This window comes from Tamandua tetradactyla, chromosome 16 (genome assembly GCF_023851605.1).
Source record: "Tamandua tetradactyla isolate mTamTet1 chromosome 16, mTamTet1.pri, whole genome shotgun sequence".
Classification (NCBI taxonomy): Eukaryota; Metazoa; Chordata; class Mammalia; order Pilosa; family Myrmecophagidae; genus Tamandua; species Tamandua tetradactyla.
This window is the reverse complement of record NC_135342.1, coordinates 50128020-50149602: the sequence shown is the minus strand read 5'-3', so window position 1 is coordinate 50149602 and position 21583 is coordinate 50128020. Positions and strand designations below refer to the sequence as shown.

General features: G+C 36.2%; 1 protein-coding gene across 3 annotated transcripts; it reads left to right on the top strand.

Annotated features, from left to right (window-relative positions):
• The first annotated feature begins 4 nt into the window (after positions 1–4).
• NUDT21 (nudix hydrolase 21) lies at positions 5–19638 on the top strand. 3 transcript variants are annotated; one of them, XR_013163575.1, is made up of 8 exons: positions 5–298; positions 3855–4055; positions 5077–5140; positions 11475–11564; positions 16263–16338; positions 17049–17163; positions 17755–17864; positions 19364–19638. XR_013163575.1 is itself a non-coding variant. In XM_077132494.1 (7 exons), the coding sequence occupies exons 1-7, from the start codon at positions 183–185 to the stop codon at positions 19383–19385; spliced, it is 684 nt and encodes a 227-aa protein (XP_076988609.1). In that variant the 5' UTR covers positions 5–182; the 3' UTR covers positions 19386–19638. The 3 variants fall into 3 exon arrangements, 2 of the variants coding, with proteins under 2 accessions (XP_076988609.1, XP_076988610.1); XM_077132494.1 differs by lacking the exon at positions 17755–17864; XM_077132495.1 differs by lacking the exon at positions 19364–19638 and having other exon boundaries at positions 17755–18721.
• Positions 19639–21583: the final 1945 nt, after the last annotated feature.

Here is a 21583-nt window from a genome sequence, read left to right as displayed (position 1 = left end):
CTCTCTACTTCCCGCCACCAGAGGCTCCGGATGTACTTCCGGTGTGCTTAAGCCTTCTCTTGCGCTCTCACGTTAATGGCGGGTGGCGGCTGCTGAGGGGACCCAGATAATCGCTACCTGCACGGGGAAAGTCTTCCCTTCCTCCCCCTTTCTGCTCTCAGGCAGTGTCCGTCCTCGCCAGCATGTCGGTGGTGCCGCCCAATCGCTCGCAGACCGGCTGGCCCCGGGGGGTCAACCAGTTCGGCAACAAGTACATCCAGCAGACCAAGCCCCTCACGCTGGAGCGCACCATCAACCTGTAAGTGCGGCCTGGTCTTTACGCACGGTCTTCGCGGGTATCCCCCTCTTTGTGAGTGTCCCTAAAGACTCCAGTTGTGTCCTTCCGGCGCGCCCCCGGCGGGTCGGCTGGCTCCACGCCTTCCCACCCCCACTGCTGCTCGCGAGTGCGCGCCTTCTTCGCTCCTACAGGCCTACCCTTCTTGCTCTATTTGAGAGTGCTTTTCCAAAAAGAAGGCTCGTTCTCATCCCTTTCTATTCAGTTATATGTTTTTTTTGCTTCGGTAAGGTAAATAAAACATTATAGGTAAAATCGAACTTTGCTTTTAACTCTTCCTCCCGAGGGATATCCAACTGGTATATTTATCCTTCCGGTGCAATGCTTATGTTTTCACAGCACGTGAATTATATTGTTTTGGGTGTTTGATATGAGCATTACTCTGTTGCATCGTTTTTGCAATTTTTGCTTTTCTCCAACGGTAAGCTTTCGAGATCTAGCTATAATGCGTAGGTCTGTTTTTTTCCTAACTGCTGTATAGTATTTCAGCTTATTAATACATCGCATTTCGTTTCATTCATTTCATTCGGCTGCTCATGGCTTCTCTGCCTCAGCGACCGCATCGAGGCACACAGTAGGCCCAGCTTGGGAGGGTCGATGCTGTTGAGGTGGGGTTTTCAGACAGTGGAGGGGACCAGGCAAGATATAGGGACCTGGCAGAGAGCCACCCACTGTGGGCTGTGTTTTACTTCAACACCTTTTTCTGTTTAAGCACTTAAAGCCATTATGTTTCAAGGTCACTCAAAAGCAATCTTGCTGTGGCAGATAGTTTGCATTTGGGGTGTGTCTTGCTCAAGAAATTGATCGTATGCTTTTTTATTTTCGTCATTCTGAGCCTTTGTTTTTAAGGCAGTGTGATTCTAACCCTAATGGAAGAGTGTGTTCAGTTTATACTGGTTACTGTTTAAAAAGTAAAGGGATTTACTGATGTTGGTGTTCATTGTTTTTTATTCAAATAAATGAACTTTCACCCCTTAAAACCAAAAACAATTTGAAATTGAAAAGATGGCTATGATTGCTATTTTGTTTGCGAAAGTGTGTGCTGGTTTGGAAATTAAGATAATAAAGCTGAAATGTTTATAACAGTAGCTGTAATTAGCCGATAATTATGTATTGACTCTGCACCTGTTACATGTATGTAGCATTTAAATTTCATATCACTTTTTAAAAATTATCATAATGGAAAAGGCACAAATGTTCTTTTAAAAATGTTAAAGCACAGCCCTGGATTGTATTCAGTAAATAATGAGAACTGGGACCCACGTGTTTCCCTTCATTTTCTTTGAGGAATGAGTCAATTTGTTTCAAGCCATGGTAGAATTTTTAACACTTTAGCTTGGAAAGATGGTTGTGTAATTTTTAAAAGATTAAAATATTTTAATCTTTGCTGCATTAAGGTTATGAGTTGATAGATTTACAGCACTTTCCCTCTCCTATATAGAGCATTCAGAAACTGTCATCTTGCTATGAGCTCAGTTCACCTGGATGAGTAATGATTTATTAATTTGAAAACAAGGCGCCCCCCATATCCCCCACTGCCCATATAATTTCTTTTGGTAGATGTTACATGAATGCCTGTTTTCTCCCAGACACTGCATGGTGCTGGGTGTAAAGTGGTGAGGAAGTAAGATGACCTTCTTTAGGAGAAGCTCACAGTATGATGGGGATAGTATGTATGTGATTGGGCTGACATTCTGGTTTCACAGCTGAAAATTCTGAATTTTCATCTTGTTGACATCTCCTTACTAATGCTGGAGCTGGGTCTTGAATGGAGATGTGTTATGGCTATCCTTAACCCTTTCTAATTTCTGGTTGTGAGAACTAAATGTTAATATATAAAAATATAGTCTTAAACAATTGGCTGTTACGTAGTGCTGTATGAAATAGCAGCAGTTACTGAACCCACGGTGATGACAGTCTTATTCAGGGTTGGGCTATTGGGGAAGTTCTTGAAGCACACTGGAAATAGTAAAATTTAGTTGATATTTAAAACTGCTTTCTTTATGCCTAGAATTTGGCTTCTGGAATTAATTTTTTTTTTTTTTTTAGTTTTGGCAACATGACTTGTTCTTTCTAGAAAAACTGAGTGATTAGGTAAGCAGAAGTTGACTTTAAGGTCAAGACCTTTAGATAGAAGGTCTATCTATCAAGATAGCTTGAGCAAGTGTGGCCAAATAATTCTTCATAACTTAAAATTTGGTGTAAGGCTTATAATCAAGGAATTATAAGGTGTTTAGGCTTGTATTGCATATTATTATGTGATAAAATATGAATGGTATTTTCCACTATTTTTAAGTAAAATTTGAACTTTACTAGACAATGTGAAAACTGTATCCAACACTATGAGCCATACTTTAAATTTTTGATAAAGGAAGATAGGATATTCAGATTAAATATGATAGACAGAAGATAGAAATGAGAAGGGAAGAATAAAAATACGAAATAGAATAAATGTAGAAAACTTTAAAGCTAAAAAGGTTTAGGATGGGGAAAGGAATTTAGAAAAGTTGATCTGGGGAGAAAGGATTGTGGTGCCAGAAAAGTCTGAGGATATATGACTGGGAGAAATAGGAAAGAACTTGGGAGGTGCTGATGCAAAGTGCTGGCTCAGTTTATTAAAAAGCATACAGATTTACCATTGTCATCCATAATTAATAGAATTTCTGATTTGATTAGTGTTTTGTTTTGCTAAAGCTTCCAGAATGCAATATACCAGAAATGGATTGACTTTTACAACGGGGATTTATTAGTTTATGAATTTATAGTTCTAAGGCTGTGAAAATGTCCAAATTAAGGCATCAAGAAAAAAGTAAAGGCCTCTGGTATCTGGGGTTCCTCTGTCAGATAGCAAGGCACATGGCTGGCATCTGCTAGTCCTTCTCTCCCACGTTTTTCTGGTTTCAATGGCTCTCTCAACTTCAGTGGATCCTTGCTTTACTTCTCTGGAAATATCTCTCTAAGCTCTTTGGGTGTTTCAGCCTTTTATTCTCTCATAAAGAACTCCAGTAAAGCATTAAGATGCTCCTTGAATGGGCTGGGTGTACATCTCAATTGAAACAACCTAAATAAAAGGTCCTACTCACAATAAGTCTGCATCTACAAAAATGGATTAAAAGTCTTTCCTGGGGTACATAATAGCTCCAAACTACTGCAGTTTAGTCATCAGAGGAATGCCAGGGGGTATTAGCCAGGTTGGTAATGTCAAAAGGAGATCTAAAAGGAGAGGATTATCAGATACCTAGTTCTCTTAACATTTAAGAGCCTTGAGGATAGTGTTACCTAGACTTGAAATTTCAAGTAGGAGTAGCAGCTTGGCCTAATCCTAAGGTCTGGCCTTAAGTGTCCAGAGAGCTAGATTCTTTTCTGGCCCTTTAACTGGTTATGTGACTTTGGACAAATCTTATGTCTCTGTGTACAATATGTATAGCTTTTACCATGGTATCATTATATGTAGTTGGTATCTATCATGGTGAATTATATTCTCAGTTTTTAATGTTGGATGCTTGTCTTTGGCCCATAGGTACCCTCTTACCAATTATACCTTTGGTACAAAAGAGCCCCTCTATGAGAAAGACAGTTCTGTTGCAGCCAGATTTCAGCGCATGAGGGAGGAGTTTGATAAAATTGGAATGAGGAGAACTGTAGAAGGAGTTCTGATTGTACATGAGCATCGGCTACCCCATGTGTTACTGCTACAACTGGGAACAACTTTCTTCAAATTGTAAGTGTTGCTGGAAATTAACAGCAAGACATCTTTTAATAGGATTGCTGTTTTATGGAGCTTTAGAATACAATTTTATTCTTAAGTCATTTATTGCAACAAGTGCTGCCGTTAATGGAGTCTTTCGAAAGAGAAGAATCACAATAATTTTTCCCCAGTGCAGTACTCATTTACTGCTTAACTAGAAATCTACATGTTTCTATATAGTGTTGATATTAATGATTGAGCTTGATAAAAGCCCCATAAGTGGATTAGTCCTAAATCAATTTCTAGACTTCATTGCAGTGTTACTAAAAATCATTGATATTTTTTCTTAGGATGAATAGTGTTTCCTGTTATTGAAATGACTTGCATTTTTATAGATAATAAACCAATTTTCATTTAAGCGCATAAATTTCTTAATTTACATTTGGTTCACAACTGTTTGATCAGATTGTACCAAAAAGAGCGGTCTCATGCTTAGATTGAAGTTCTTGAAAAATGGCCCATTCCGCAGCTGAAGAATGGAGTCAGTTGCCTTTCTGGATTTTTCTAGACTCCATTATCAGCACATAGCTTCCAAAGAGAAAAGATTGGGTTGAACGGGTGGTCCGTAATTGGATTTTCCTTCTCTGGTCATATAATGTTATGCACTTTGTTTTTTTTTTAAGGGAAACATTTTTAAACATTTTCTTGTTTTATTATATTTTGTTTGTTTGTTTGTTTTTTACATGGGCTGGGGCCGGGAATCGAACCGGGGTCCTCCGGCACGGCAGGCAAGCACTCTTGCCCGCTGAGCCACCGCGGCCCGCCCTGCACTTTGTTTTTTGCTGAAGGTATACGTACTATTAGTCTTATGAGTTAACGTTATGAATTCAACTTTCTAGCAAGCCTTTCTTCCTCACTGTGACGTGTTTACTTTGATTGCCTTATCATATGACACTGAAACGTTGAATTACTTGGTAGAAATAACTTATTGTGTTTTTACCGTTATCCCCGAATTGTATTAAGTTGAAAGCTGACATTCTTAACCTTTATACAGACCTGGTGGTGAACTTAATCCAGGAGAAGATGAAGTTGAAGGACTAAAACGCTTAATGACAGAGGTATTTTTCTTTTTAACCACTTTGACATTTTTATTACCCATGTGTAATGCCATCAACTTAGTGAATAATTAGTCTTTTTGTGTCTTGTGAAAAGGATAAGTTTATTTTGAATGTTTAGTTTTCAATAAATAAAACTCAACTGCAGAGTGTTGGTACAGTGTTTTCTGCAAATTGAACTGATAACTTGCTTTAACATTTTTTTCCTTTGAAATGTTGATATAACAATAATGGTTAATAAAAGACAATGTTTATTTAGTACTTACTGTGTGCTAGGCACTGTTCTAAGGGCTTTATTTGTAAAAACTTTTAATCATCAACAATCCTAGGAGGTAGGTACTATTATTAATCCCATTTTATAGATGAGGAAACTGGGGCACAGTGAGGTTAGGTAACTTGCTTGATGTTACACAGCTGAAGATGTGTAGCTGAAGATTTCAGTGCAGGCAGTTTTGTTGCAGAATCTGCCTTTATAGAAATTTTTTTTTAACTTTTTATTTTGAAATGTCAAACTTACAGGACAGCTACAAAAATAATACAAGTAAAACCCCATACAGAGAACGCCAACATACTCCTACCCCTCAGATACCCAGATCCATGAATTTTAACTTTTTGCCAAATTTACTGTATCGTTCTTTTCACCCATCTATATGTCTATCAGTCAATCCATTTTCTGAGCACTTGAGCCACTGACAATTTGTACTCTAATTTTTGTTTCTATGAGCTTGCATATTCTCTGATACTTTCTTTGTAGTGACTGTGAGGCTTAAATTTAACATCCTAAATGTATAACAGTCTTACTTGCTATGTTCCAATACCCCTCCATCCCCCACTTTTATGTACTTCTTGTCACAAATTATGTGCTTGTATATTGAGTACAAAACCACTGATTTATCTTTACATTTTATATATTTGCCTTTTAGATCTTATAGGAAGTGAAGTGGAATTACATCCCCAAAATACAGTATTAGTAGCATTTGTATTTGCCCATATCATTATTCTCACTGGAGATCCTTATTTTTCTTGTGATCTTTTTGTCTGTTATCCTTTCCTTTCAACCAGGAGAGTGCTCTTTAGCATCTTTTGTATAGCCAGTCTAGTGGTGGCAAAGTTCCTTAGCTTTTTATCTGGGAATGTCTTACTCTTTCTCTCATTTTTGAAAGACAGTTTCACCAGAAATAGAATTCTTGGTTGGCAGTTTTTTACTTTCAGTACTTGAAATACGTCATCCAACTGCCTTCTTGCCTGTGAGGAATGGGCATTTAATCTTATTGAAGCTTCTTTGCATGTGACACTTTGCTTCTGTCTTGTGGCTTTTAGAATTCTCTTTATTTTTGGCATTTGGCAACCTGATTACAGTGTGCCATGGTGGGGGTGTATTTGGATTTCATTGAACATCTTGGATGTGTATAAATTTTGTTAAATTTGGGAAGTTTTTCAGCCATTTCCTTGAATATTCTGTGTGCTTCTTTCTCTTTTCCTTTTGGACCTCCCACTATCCCTTTATTTGTGTGCTTGATGGTGTTCCTCAAGCTATTATTTTTCCCCTTCATTCTTTTTTCTTTCTGCTCCTCTGAGTGAATGATTTTAATTGTCTTATCTTCAAGTTCATGGGTTGTTTTTTCTGCCAGCTCCACATCTGCTGTTGAACCCCTCTAGGTAATTTTTAATTTTTGTTACTATGGACTTCAACTCTGGTTCCTTTTATCACTTTTTTTTTTTTTTGCATGGGCAGGCACTGGGAATCAAACCTGGGTCTCTCACATGGCAGACGACAACTCTGCCAGCTGAGCCACCGTGGCCCACCCAATTCTTTTTATAATTTCCATTCCTCTATTGATATTCTTTTTGCATTTATCTGTATTTTTCATAATTTCTTTTAGTTCTTTGTCCATGTTTTCCTTTAGAGCCATTTTTTTTAAACATCTTTGCTTATAATGCTTTAATACTGGTCCTCCTCATTGATGGTTTTGAATGCTTTAATTGTCTCTTTTGGCTGAGCTACCACTTCCTGTTCCTTTGTATGTTTTGATGCTTTTGTTGAAACCTGGACATTTTGATATGTTATCACTGAGATTTAGCCTCTGTGGCGTATGTTCATTAAGCTTGTATCTGATTAGTTTTCTTTGAATACCAGGACCTGACCAGAGAAAAAGAGAACTAAAAGAAAACACCTTTCCTACTCTTTGCAGCTTGGCCTGTGAGAGTGCACTGCTTCAGAGTTTATCTATCCAGTGGGTTATATGAGAATAACTCCAGGCCAAAGTGTAGGGGCCTCCCTGATCCATTCTACACGTTTGTTATTTGGAACATGCATGTGTGGCCCTAGGAATTTCTCCATTTACACAATTACACATGTCCCCTCTTCCCTAGGAAACAGTTTCCTCATGGTCCCAGGCAGGTCCAGCCAGGGCATCATGAAATCCTACCACTTTTAATAATCCTCTTTTTTGATGAAATACTTGCCCTATTACTACAGTCCTGTAACTTTTGTGGTGGTTTTTTTTTTTTAAAAGCTATGAGAAAGATGTTCTCTCAGTTCTTGCTGGTTGTTCAAAGCTTCTGTAGGATGGGTGGAACTTTAAGCATCTTACTCTGCCATCTTCTTCATCTGGGTGGAGCTCCCGTTGTAGGATTTCGATGAATGAAATTCTTGTTACATGCCTATTTTCACTTTGGCCCATATCTTTGAGATTTTGTTCAGATTGTACTACTTTTTTTTTTGTACGTTGTGTAGTGGTGGTGGGGTGTCACGTCTCATTTTTTTTCCATGTGAATAAAAATGTTGAATTTTTTTTTTTTAGTGTATGGGCAAGTTGCACTGCTTTAAAAAAATCATTCTAATGTCTGCCTTGTAGACTTGGGGCATAGATAGCAGAGGTTTTTGAGATTTGTAAGTTGTTTTTTGTTATTAAATTTTTTCTTTCATGATGTGCAGTTTTACTCCTTAATTACAAAACTGATACATACTCAATACCAAAAAGAAAAACTAAACTAAGATCACCTGTAATTCTGCCACTGTTGACTTGTTGGTTTTTCTTTGTAGGGTTTTTAAAAAATGTTCTATAATTCTTAAGTATTATGTTGCACTTGAACTTCCAGTTAAATATGGTAGTTTAAACCTACTTGCTTACCTCTGCTCCTTCTTAAAACTCCAAAAACAGTAAAGGAATTTAAAATACGTATGTACCCAAAAGGATCAAGAAACTTGCAAAATGAGAATATAGCAAAAAAAAATTTTTTTTGAACCTGAAAAAAAGATGGACCATTCATAACTGACTTGGCAGAAACCTAAGCCCAGCAGGAAGGCAGTCCATAGTCCGTCAGTGCAGATGCCTGAAAGTCTAAGAAATTGGAGGTGCCAGGTACCGTGTAAAAGTGGGATCATTCATGGACTAAAACCAGGATTGGTTGAAAGTGTTGTCAGGGGGGTGCATATACCTAGATTATCTTCCCTACTTTACAGTCAGGCACAGACTAGCTGGCGATTGAGTCTGTGTAGAGGATATCAAGCAATGAAAACGTTTAGGGAATGGGGAGAATAAGTGGAAGTCTAAATCCTGATTAATGAGACTCCTAAACTTCTAGACTGGCACAATGTTGACAAAGCCTTTAAATGCCCTAGGAATAAACAGAAAATTCATTAATCAACAAAATTATGATTAATATTCTAACAGTGATAAGAAGAAATATTGCGTCTGTAAAATAGAGTGCCATTAAAAATACCATTCAGAGAACAAAAAAGAGCTCATGGATATTGCGTGTTAGCAGAAAAAATAAATTCAGTTAGGTCTTGAAAGAGCAAGTTGAAGAATTAGACCAGAAAGTAGAACAAAAAGATTAAAAGATGGAACATAGGTAAGAAAAGATAAAATTAGTGGTTCCATTTAGAAGGACCAGGGTGGGCCACGGTGGCTCAGCAGGTAAGAATGCTTGCCTGCCAAGCCTGAGGACCTGGGTTCGATTCCCGGTGCCTGCCCATGTAAAAAAAAATCTAAAAAAATTTAGAAGGAGCAATATAAACTGTAACTAAAGAGAACAGAGGAAAAGGAAGAATTAGCAGAGCAAGATTCAAGAAGAGTTCCCAGATCTGTGGACAAAAGTCTCTTCAAATTGAAGAGACCTCATGGCCTATTTAAGATCAGAGGGATTAAATACAGGTTAATTTGACATGAGAATCAGATGGCATCTGACTTTTAAGGAATAATATGGGAAGCTAAAAGATCGTGGAGTATGCCTTCAAAATTCTGAGAGAATATGATTTCTAACTTAGAATTTTCTGTCTAATCAAACTGTAAATCAGGTGAGTAGGCACGATAAAGTTTTTCTAGACATGCAGAGTTTCAAAACATGTTATATTTCTTGTGCCTTTTCTCAGGAAACTACTGGAAGGTGTAGACCTCCTAAAAGAGAGAATGAACTAAGGAAGGAGATACAGGATTTAGAATATAGAGAGGCTCTCATACAGAAAAAAGGCAAGGCGAAGCCCTAAGGTTGCAGCTGTGCAGCCGAGCTAGAGAGCATCTACTGCAGATCAGAGTAGGATGATAGATTAATCTCTCTCTTAAAAAAATGAAGTTGAAGGTGCAGGGGTGGTTCAGGGTTAGAATGCTCACCTTCCATGTGGGAGACCGGGGTTCATTCCTGAACTGTGCATCCACCCCCTCACCCCCACCCCCACAAAAAGAAGTTGATAGAATAATTGATTTTTTTTTTTTTTTTTTTTGGCATGGGCAGGCTCTGGGAATTGAACCCGGGTCTCTGGCATGGCAGGCGAGAACTCTGCCACTGAGCCACTGTTGCCTGCCCTGATGTTTGAATTAAGAAATTTTAACTTTTCATGGAATAGGTAGGGATGAATTTAGTGATAGCAAATGAAATGAAGAAATTTAGCTAAAGAAAAGAATAGTTGTACAAGTAAGGGAATATAATTATGGTTTAGTAAGCATTTAATTGTGACTGATTTATATAGTTGTATTATTTAAATACTGAATATTAAATATTAATGGAAGGATGTTAGAAAGAAAAGTGAATTGGGGATATGTTTTTAAGATCTAAATTTGCATCCACAGTAGAGGGAGTTAACAGGTAACTTTAGGTTTTTAAAAATAAAAATAATCGAGAAATAAGTATGTTGTAGAGGGCGGGCCACGGTGGCTCAGCAGGCAGGAATGCTTGCCTGTGATGCCAGAGGACCAGGGTTCGTTTCCCGGTGCCTGCCCATGTAAAAAAAAAAAAAAAAAGATAAATAAATCTGTAAAAAGGTTAGCTTTGCAGAAGAAAAGCCTGGCAAGTACTACCTTGGCCAGGTAATCAAAGTTAACATCAATGATGTCATGTCCAAAGCATGTACCCTTGAGAATGGCACTTTACCTCTGTGGTCTTCCTCCCCCAAACCTATACCCCAGTTTAATTGATGGATATTCTCCTTTGTTAATGCTGCTAGAAATGCAATATGCATTGGCTTATATAACGGGAATTTATTAAGTTACAAGTTTACAGTTCTAAGGCCACACAGATGTCCAAACTAAGGCATCGAGACAAACATACCTTGACTTTAGGTAAAAACTCTGGAAATGTGAATTAAGTACAGACTTCAGTTAGTTCTGAATCAGTACTGGTTCATTAGTTGTGACAAGTATGCTGTACTGTATGATATAGTGGAGAAACTGGGTGTGAAGTTATATGGAAAGTATGAGCTATCTTTGCAACTTTTCTGTAAATCTAAAACTATTCTACAATAAAGTTTACTTTAAAAAAAAGAATGTTTTAAAAAATAGAGTCAGCTATCCAGGGGAAAAATGCCTACGAGTTGAAAGTTATGGCTAGCAGGAAGGATAAAGTGGCACAGGAAACTAATCCTTACTTATGAACTTTATAGAATCATTTTTACCAATTAAAATATGTAGAGTATAACTGAATAAAAAGAAAGTCTAATTTTGTGCTCTATGAATTAATAGAAATGAAAATGTCACTATTGAACACTTAACGTCAGTAATTTGGTCAGGTAGCTTATGTATAGATGTTTTAGTTAATTCTAGAAAAACTTTGCCATTGGCTGTTTTAAATGATTAATCAGTTTTGGGGTTCTTTGTGTAGTCAGGACATCACAACAGAATTGTTGGCCCTATATGATTATGTCCTTATTAGAATTAGTAGTGTGTGTGTTGGGCAGAGTGACCCAGATAATAATTTATAGAAAAGAAATCTGTATGATTGACATATTAGCAATGTCTGTATTAGGAGTGCTGCCAAAAGTGTTTTCTTCACTGAAGAAGGGCATTCATTTGTCTGTATATGGTGTTGACTCACTGGCTGTATCACTTCTTTTTGTCAGATACTAGGTCGTCAAGATGGAGTTCTGCAAGACTGGGTCATTGATGACTGCATTGGTAATTGGTGGAGACCAAATTTTGAACCTCCTCAGGTCAGTGTTCAGTTATGTTTGCTGGTCAGTTGGAGAAACAGAAATGATTTAAATCTTACCAATTAAAAAGACCAAAGTAGTCTTTTACTTGAAATTGTTACAAAATTTTGGTAACAAATACAAAGCTAAGTATTTTTTTTAATGGAAAATTTCAAAAATATTCAAAAGTAGAGAAAATAGTAAATGAAAAATGAATCTCATCATCTCATTCAGTTTCAACAGTTAGCTATTCATGTTCAAACTTGTTTTGTCACTTCCCTTTCCCCTTTCACTCCAGACCTTTTGTCTTCACCTTGGGTAATTTTGAACCAAATCCTAGATATATCATTTCAGTCATAAATATTTCAGCGTGCGTTTCTGAAAGATTTTTTTAAGAACATAACCACAGTACTGTTATTTAATAAAGTAAGAAATAATTCCATAATATCACTGAATGTGTAATCACTGTCCACTTATTACCAGATGTTTAAAATATTATTTATTTATGATTTGACACAGGAGTGTTTCACATTTATGGGTTGATTCCCTGCCTTTTTTTCTCCTTTAATTTATTTATTAATAGAACAGGCTTTTTATAACCTTTACTGTTTCCATTACCAATTGTATTCTCCAGTTGTTATTGAATATATTGCTCTTTCCCCTGTATTTCTTGTAAATTGGTAGTTAGATCAAGAGGTTGGATTCAGTCTCAGTTTGGAGGTTTGAGGGTTGGTGAGTAAGACTTGTTATAGGTGGTGTATTACTATAGCTGCATAACAGATTACTTAAAAAATTAGCAACCTAAAACAAGATACATTGATGATCTCAGTTTGTGACAGACACTAATCTGGGAGTTGCTTAACCAGATGGTTCTGGCTTAGATTCTGTCATGAAGTTGCATTTGAGTTCTTGTCTGGGGCTGTGTCATCTTGAGGGTTCAGCTGGGGCTAGCGGATCTGCTTCCAAGTTCATACTTGCTTGTTAGCAGACCTCTGATTTTCTACTGGGCTGTTAGACCAAAGGCCTCATTTCCTCAGTTGCTGTTGACCCTGGGTCTTTATTCCTTGGCCCTTTAAAGGGCAATTACCAGTAAGGCAACTGGCTTCCCTCAGAGCCTCTGATCTAAGAGAGCACAAGAAAGAGTGGTAGAGGGATCGCCCAAGAAGGAAGCTGCATTCTGTTAGAACCTAACCTTGATGGTGACATACCTTTCCTTCTGCTGTATACTATTGGTCATATAGAGCAACCCAGTACTGTGTGAGAGGGTCTATGCAAAGGGATGATTACTAGGAGGCGGGGAAGTCATTTTGGAGGGCTGGCCACCACCCAGGAGTGGTATTGTGTACTTCCATTAAAATATTTTACTATCTGCTTGTCTCTTTTATAAATGTTAGCATCCTATTGATAATTGCCTAGAGCTACTAATTCATTAGGGTTGCAGTCCTATCTTAAAGAAAATTACCTCATCAACTATTTGGTTACTCTAAGGTACGGTTTATTTAGGAAGGAATTGATGCTTGGTTCTTAGCCTTTACTTACTAGTTTTCAAAGAAATTAATTGGTTCCTTAACATCTTTCAAAGAATTGACTTTGCTTAAAAGAAAGAATGAGACAAAGACTTCGATACAAATAGTTTGTTGGAGAGGTGATCCAAGGAAGCATAATAAGTACAGGGAGAGAGAGACTGGAAGGAGCAGAAGCCCAAAAAGGGTACATTAATTCTGCTAAGGATGGTGAGGAAGAATTTGAAATGTCCCTCCAAATTGTCCATAGGAAGGATTCTTACTCCCCTTAGGATGAAAGTTACCACTTTTAATTCTCTGTTCTTTCATCTTGAGCCTAAGCGTGGTCTGAGAGACCTTCCAGGGTTTGGAAAACATTCTGAAGGAGGCAGTGGCAACAATCATGAAACAATGACACTTTCAAATACAGCTGCCCTGAAATCCAAGGTAGAATGAGGTACTGTAATATGGGACACAGAAAAGCTGCTGCTTCAGTGACCTTTTAAAGTGTCAGTATGACCTCATGAATTTAAATTAATTTGATGGGTTTTAATCCATCATAATGCTCAAATTTTCCTCTCTTTGGCTAATGGGAACCTCTTGAAGTTGGATCCTGAATTCTTTTGATAAGACCCCATGACTTTGATAGTTTCTTTCATGGCAGGATGTTCCTGGGTATCATTTTGCCTGTCTTCTTGCTTTTGCCTCCTTTGTATAATAGTAGAGAAGAAGATAAGTTGCTGTAGTGGCTGGTGGGGAATGGATATATATATTTTTTGTTCTAATTGTGCTACCTGAGAATTGCCATCTCTGTCTTGGCTTTTAGAAAGTACAAATTCATGTGGAAAGAGTGAAGTTCCTCATCCAAAGAATACCTGTGTGAACCATTATTTTAGACTTTTTTTTGGTTTCTTGAACTTTCCTCAATCTAATTAGAAAATGCTCAGTGATAACCCAAGAAGTTTTCCAGGCTTCTTTGTGAATAGCCTCATTTATTTCCTCTATCCCAGCCTTAGGACACTTTCCGTAATTCCTGAACTTTAGGGTTCGTTCAGTGGTATAAGGTATATGTAATTTTGTTTATTTAGAGTATTGGTTAGGTATCAGCGGAAAAAGAGTACTTCATCATCTCCATATCTCAGTCTTTTTGTATAAAGTACAGTTGAGTAAACATTAAGACCAGGATTGGAGAAGAAAGACTTTAAAAAAAAACACATGACTTGGAGTAGAAGAAAACTGGGGTAATTCCACTCACTTTTGTTCTTATTTTGGGGACTTTAGTTGTATGTGAAGCAGCTCTCAGTCTCTGCTACTTTAGAAGCCACTTCTTACTTCTTTTACTCTGTTGCTGCCTGTTTATGTGGTTTAAACAGTAGTATAGGGAACCAACAAAGACTGGGGAATTGCTTCAATTCATTGTACCCTAGGGTTGGCTGTGTATGTCATCCTAATTTGAATGTTGGTTAGGTGCTAGCTGGCTAACATCAGGGAAACTAACATAGGCTTTATAGTTAGGTACAAGTTGAAAAGATATAATTAAATTCTGACTTTCGTGCTTAGCTGTGTAATCTTGGGAAAGATACTTGCTCGTTTAGTGTCAGTTCCTTATGCAAAATGAGGATGTTAGTACTATCTACTGTACACTGTTGTTGTGAGAAGTGATTGAAAGAATAAAGCTTTTGGTACAGTACCTGGGTACTAAGCTTGTTTTAAATGCTATATATAAGGAGTCAGCAAACTTAAGAACCAGAAAGTAAATATTGTAGACTTTGGGGGTCTCTGTTGCAGCTCTTCCACTGTGGCATGAAAGAGCCATAGACATCATTGTATGAAAGTGGCTGTGTTTTTCCAGTAAAACTTTTATTTACAAGAACAGGCAGTGGACAAGATTGGATGCACAGGCTGTAGTTTGCTGATCCCTGCTGTGTTATAATTGATGCTTGGCTGAAGGATTTTGAAACAGCTCTTATCAAGTTCATTAAACTTTTTTTGGCAGCCTCTGTTTTTATTTCCACTCTTATGTCTGTTTTCAGTACCTTTTAAACTCCTTGCCCTTAAATCCAATTCCAAAAATGCAAAAGTAGATTTTTCCAAGCATTTTTTGGGGGGGAGATGGGGGGATATAGAAGAGATTTTTGAAACATGCACAGAATATGCATGAAATGAAAATCATACTCCTCTTGTAGACATTTTTGTTCTCTATATGGGAATTCTTCTTTGTCACCTGGCAACCTCCTTTTCTGTAATTCCCTCTATCCCCTTACATTCTCAGTAAGCATTTTTTCTGTTTTCTCAAGTAGTTTACTTCTGCCCACCTGGCAGAACTCAACTTAGACTGCATATCTGGTCTTCCTAAAGCCTGAGCCCAGGGTCTGTGTGGTTGTTGGAGATTGAAGGGGATGGGTAGCTTTTCAAATAACCTCACAGGCGTTGTTTAAACTTTTATTTTATTTTTATTTTTATATGCTGTATGGTGGGGGTCACATTTCATTCTTTTTCCATGTGACTATCCCATTATTGCAGCACCATTTGTTGATTTTTTTTTTCTTTTGGAAATGCATGAGCCCGGAATTGAACCCTGGTCTCCTGCATGGCAGGTGAAAACTCTACCACTGAACTAACTACCCTTGCACCCTTTTTAAACTTTTTTTTTTTGCGTGGGCAGGCAACGGGACTCGAACCCCAGTGTGTAGCATGGCAGGCAAGAACTCTGCCTGCTGAGCCACCGTGGCCCATCCTAAACTTTTAATGTACCAAAAAAGTCCAAATCGAGGTTCTAGAGAATTTAATGTAATGAAGATATTAAAAAATAAACTTATTAAAGACACAAATTAAAATCAGACTTTATTGTGCGTTAATTCTTTAAGCTGTAAGTCCTATGAGTACATTTTTGATTGTCCCAAATGGCTGAATGGTTTACTGCTTGTTATTTTATTAAAGTATTTATTTATTTATCTGTTAGGTACTAGTTCCTGGTAAAGAGAAGAATAAAAGGGAGTCTTGTTCTCCTGGCAGTATACCCTGCATTCCGAAATAAACATGTAAAGAAATAAATGAAGTCATGCAGATTTGTTAAAATTGTGTTGGGGTTATGAAGAACTTGGAAGATTTGATATTTGAACTTAATCTCTGAAATAGGAGAAGTTGATTAATAGAGGTTTAGAGGTATAAGAGATAAATTTTGGAAACTACAAATTATTCTGATTTGCTATTTTAGTATCCATATATTCCTGCACATATTACAAAGCCTAAGGAACATAAGAAGTTGTTTCTGGTTCAGCTTCAAGAGAAAGGTAAGTTATTTTGTTTTTGAAGTCCATCTAAAAACTTGTAATTTCAAGCACACTTCTATTTTATATTCTAAGTTCCTTGAATTTTTGGATTTAAACAGACTATGTTAAAAGAATTACCTGATTTTTCTCTTAGATGTTCCAATCATGCTATGGGAGAAAAACAAATTTAACTAGAACCTAAAATACCATAATACGGTAAAAGTTTTTAAATAATTGTTCTGCTGCTGGTATTGATTTCCACAAGAAATATTGATACGATTGGGTGACAAACCAGTGAAAATTTGAGGAGACAGATGAATATTATTATTATTTTTTATGGCATCTTCAGACCTGTCGTGTGTTTTAACAAGTAATTATATACTTTCTTTTAATAGTCCTACAGTGGAATCCAGACTGATTCAAACTCGAGACTCTCCACTTCTCCCCTTTTGCCCAGGGCCAGCACTGTAAGGTGCTCTTGGTTGTTAATAGGATGGCTCTCTTTAGAAGATCACTTAGTTTCAAAGCTATAACTGTGAACTCTTGCTTAAAAGACACAGCCAGACCAAAAAGTATTAATGAGAATGATCTTTTTCCTTAAAAGTTTTTCTGTGGAAACAAAGTTTTTCTCAAATGTAAAATATCAGTTTTAATTTAAAAACAAAATGGGAAAACTCATAGGAGTTTATTTGAAGAAATTATAGAAAATAAAACTGTCTTGTTTGTTTTAGCCTTGTTTGCAGTCCCTAAAAATTACAAGCTGGTAGCTGCACCATTGTTTGAATTGTATGACAATGCACCTGGATATGGGCCCATCATTTCTAGTCTCCCTCAGCTTTTGAGCAGGTATGGAAATGTGAACATTTTGTGGTTTCTTCATATAAGCTGTCAAATTTACAATATTCAGAGCCACTTGAGAAGGAATATTTGTGAATTTTGGTCTTTAAGGAAACAAAAATAGTAGATGAACCTTTAAGTCATGTGCAAGCTATAGATTAACTGTGACTGTCCCCTAAATCCTGAGTTACAGCATGATATTCTGGTATTTGTGTAACTGCTCCTTCCTGAATCTGATATTCCCTGCAGTTAAGGTTGAATTCTTTGTTAAAAGAAGAGATGGTAGAATAGTAGCCAGCAGTGCATAAATAGGAAGGCGGTTGTGTGTATAAAAATGTGGCAGATTGACTCTCTTGATGTAATATGTTCTCTCGTTTTTTTTAGGCAGAGTGAGTGATGAGAAATGTAGTTTTTAAAAAGTTGATTAGTACTGGTTGAGGTCCTTAGAACTAACCATAGAAAGGAATCGCAGTGTTTAAGGATGTAGATTCTACAGTAAAAGCTTGGGTTTGAATTCCATCAATATTTGTTGGCATTGTGACCAGTGTTGGGCAAACTATCATACCTATTTGTTTCTTCACCTGTAAAATGGTATGGCAGTACCTCCTTCATAGGAATATGAAAAGACCAAGTGAAATAGCACATGAAAATTGAAGAAAGGAAACACCTAGATGAAAAAAAAAAGTGCTTAGAACTGTGCCAGGTACCTGGTAAGTGCTCAGCAAATATTAGTTAAAAAACAAACAAACAATTCCTGTTGTGATTTTGGTCTTCTCTGAAAGCTTGTTGAGTATAAAATTGGTCTTTCTGCTCTGTCACTAATCAAATTTCCATCTGTTGTTTCTGCGTTGGTCTGCTGGTAGATTACAAATTTAAGTATGGGATCTGAAAAAAAGAATCACACTATTCATTTATTTAAACATCTCCCTGTCAGATGTAGGGAACTTTTTTGAATGGCCAAAAAAAAAAATCCCAAAACGAAAAGCCTTGGGACTCATTACTGTATAATTAATCAAATGTTATGCTTTTTTTTTTTGTTATGTCTTCAATCACATTTATTTAATGTGTAAGATATGATGGTGAGAGAAAGGTTTATGTTGACATAGAAAATGCCAGAATTATCAGGTGAGGGAAGAAATATCCAGATAAATTTCCTCATGTAAGGTGGAAGCTATGTAAATACTTCTGTTTTTTGTTGTTCTTTTTAATTGAGACAAAATTTACATACAATCAAGTGAACAAATCTTAAGTGTTGAATATTACATTTCTAAACACTTGTGTCACCACCACCATCTGAATTAAGATGTAGATAATTCCAGCAACCCAGAAGGTTCCCTCATGCCTCTTCCCAGTCATTATACCCTAAAGATCACTATTTTGATTTCTATAACCATAAATTAGTTTTACCTATTTTTGAACTTCATGTATATGGAATCATGAAGTATATGGTCTCTTGGGTCTGCATTCATTCGCTCCTGAGTCCATCCTTGAACAACGCATAATTTAAAAAAATGCTAATTACAACTCAATGTTAATGTTGAATTCAGAGATATCTTATTTGTTTTAAAAAGCAAAAATGTTAATTTTAAATGTTATTTAAATAATTTAGATTTGAATATTTAACACTAAACATCAATTTATACACCTAAGTGTTTTTGGAGTTTACAGAAATTGCTAAACCATTTTTGATGAAATATTGTATTACTTAGTTAATATCTGAACATTTAGGTACTCTTTCTATATATTTTTCTTTGAGAGAGAATATCAAAATATTTTATAGTATTTCTTTCTGTCCTCTGATATAGCAACTTATTTTATCTTTTTTTTAAAATTTAATTTATTTTGTGTTATCAAACCAAAACAACATACAAACATGAACATTCTTAACATACATTCTGTGCATAGTGTATAATTACTGGCTCACAGTATCATCACATAGTAGTATATTCATCACTATGATCATTTTTTAGAACATTTACATCACTCCAGAAAAAGAAATAAAAAGATAAAAGAAAACACTCACACATACCGTACCTCTTACTCCTCCCTCTCATTGACATGAGTATTTCCATCTACTCAATAGATTTTAACCTTCATTCCCCCTATTTTTTTTCTATACCCCTTACCACTCCCTTTCATTGTTCACTAGTATTTCAATCTACTAATACTACTGTTTTTAATAAAGAGTATTGTTCTTTTTCAAATTCAGGTTCAATTTTATATACAACTGAATTTCTGCGCAGTGGAGAAGTAAAAGAAGCCGTCTCTGTGAGCACAGCTATACAGTGTAGAAGAATAAACATGGTAGAAAAGTTTTTTTGGTTTTCTGTCTTTTGCAATCCCTAAATTGCCCCCTACTTTCTATTGTTTAAATAGTAAAGTTAATATGAAGAACTAGCTAGTGGTGTAAACAAATGTGATAATGTTTAATTCACTTTGGTTCTACTCATACTTTTTTGTACAACATTAAACAAAGTGGACTTCTTTGTATTTGTATTTTTTTTTACTTCACATTAAACTTTTAAAATTCTTACAGGTGAGGATTGTTTTTTTTTTTTTTTTTTCCCTTAGGCTGGTGAGTATTAAGAGACAATGACAGGTTTAGTTCAGTCAACTTTATTGAACCCTTGCTCTGATACATTCTTTTTTTTTTTTTTTAACTAAAAAAAAATTACAGAAAGAAACACAAATGTTCCCAAAATGTGATCATTCCATTCTATATATGTAATCAGTAATTCACAAGATCATCGCATAGCTGCAGATTCATCATCCTGATCATTTCTTAGAACATTTGCATCAATTCAGAAAAAGAAATAAAAAGACAACAGAAAAATAAAATGAAAACAGAAAAAAAAATTATACATACCGTATCCCTTGCCCCTCCCTTTCATTGATCACTAGCATTTCAAACTAAATTTATTTTAACATTTGTTCCCCCTATTATTTATTTTTATTCCATATGTTCTACTCATCTGTTGACAAGGTAGATAAAAGGAGCATCAGGCATAGGGTTTTCACAGTCACACAGTCACACTGTGAAAGCTACACCATTATACAATCATCATCAAGAAACATTGCTACTGGAACACAGCTCTGCATTTTCAGGCAGTTCCCTCCATCCTCTCCATTTCCTCTTACATAACAAGGTGCTCTGATACATTCTTGGGGGCACTCTCTAAGGTCATGTTATAGGACTTTGTGATGAGGATCTTCTATTACTTTTGGGAACTAGGGTTGGTGGGTTGAGTCAAAGATGCAACACATATACCAAATTTTATACCTTGATGAGTTCTATTATAGCAGAACTACTGTATGTTGCTGACTGGTACGTTTTATAGTCACCTCGACTTTGGTTCAACAAGCAACAGGCCTTAAGCATATGAGAAACCTTTAAAATTGGCCAAGTCAGCAGAGTCATGAGAATTGGTGCAAAATTGATCCCTCTGGAATTCATTTGTTTTTTTTCCTTCACATTACGGAAGAATTAATTTGTGCTGCTGTGAAATGATTTGTCTTAGGTATTCTTAGGGTTATGGTAGAAATAGTTATCTGTGAAGGAGGTTTCAAAAAGTGGGTCTGTATGGCTTTTTTTTTTCCCCAAAAACTTTTTTTATTTTTTAATTGTGGTTAACATTAATATTAATGTTATATATATATATCATAAGTTTGCCACTTTATTAAAGTGTATAATACATTGGCACTAATTACGTTATAATATTGTGCTATCACCTAGGTTTTGAACTCTTAATGTTTAGTGGGCATTGCAAAGTTTTTTAGTTAACCTGAAGTTATATCCATAGATATGAAAATTTGGTCTTAGCAATTGATATAGAGCCTTTTCAAAAGTATTATGGAATAATCTGAATCGACTGAAATCTAGGGACTGAATAGGGGATAGATTTTTCTCTGCTTAAGAGAAAAATATCAAGTTTTGAAAACTTTTAAAAACACTGCCAAGCTAAAATTAACTTAGTTTAGGGGTAATATAAGATTTGGGGGCAAAGCAGTTTGCTAGTTATGTCATTGTTTAATGGTCAAAGTATATTGTGTATGCCTTATTATAGACTTGTTGACTTAGGAATGTGAATGAAATCTTGTAAGATGCAGCTACTTTTAAAAACAGATTGGTGTAATTAAGTTTTTCATAGATAGAAATGAACTTTTGAGTAGTACACTTTTATGATACTGATTGTGGGGCTGTTCTCCTGAATATTAAATTATGTGAAAGTATATTCTTCCCTGTTTAGATTTGAGAAAATCAGACCAGAATGGCTGAGCAAATTTATTCGTAAACACAAGTTTGTTTAGTTGAGGTTATGTCATACCTTCACATGACCTCATGTCATGTAGGGACTCTAACCATGCCCATGCTTAGTAGAAGATGAGAGAGTCAGTCTCTAACCAAAAATGACCTGTAATTTCTTTTGAA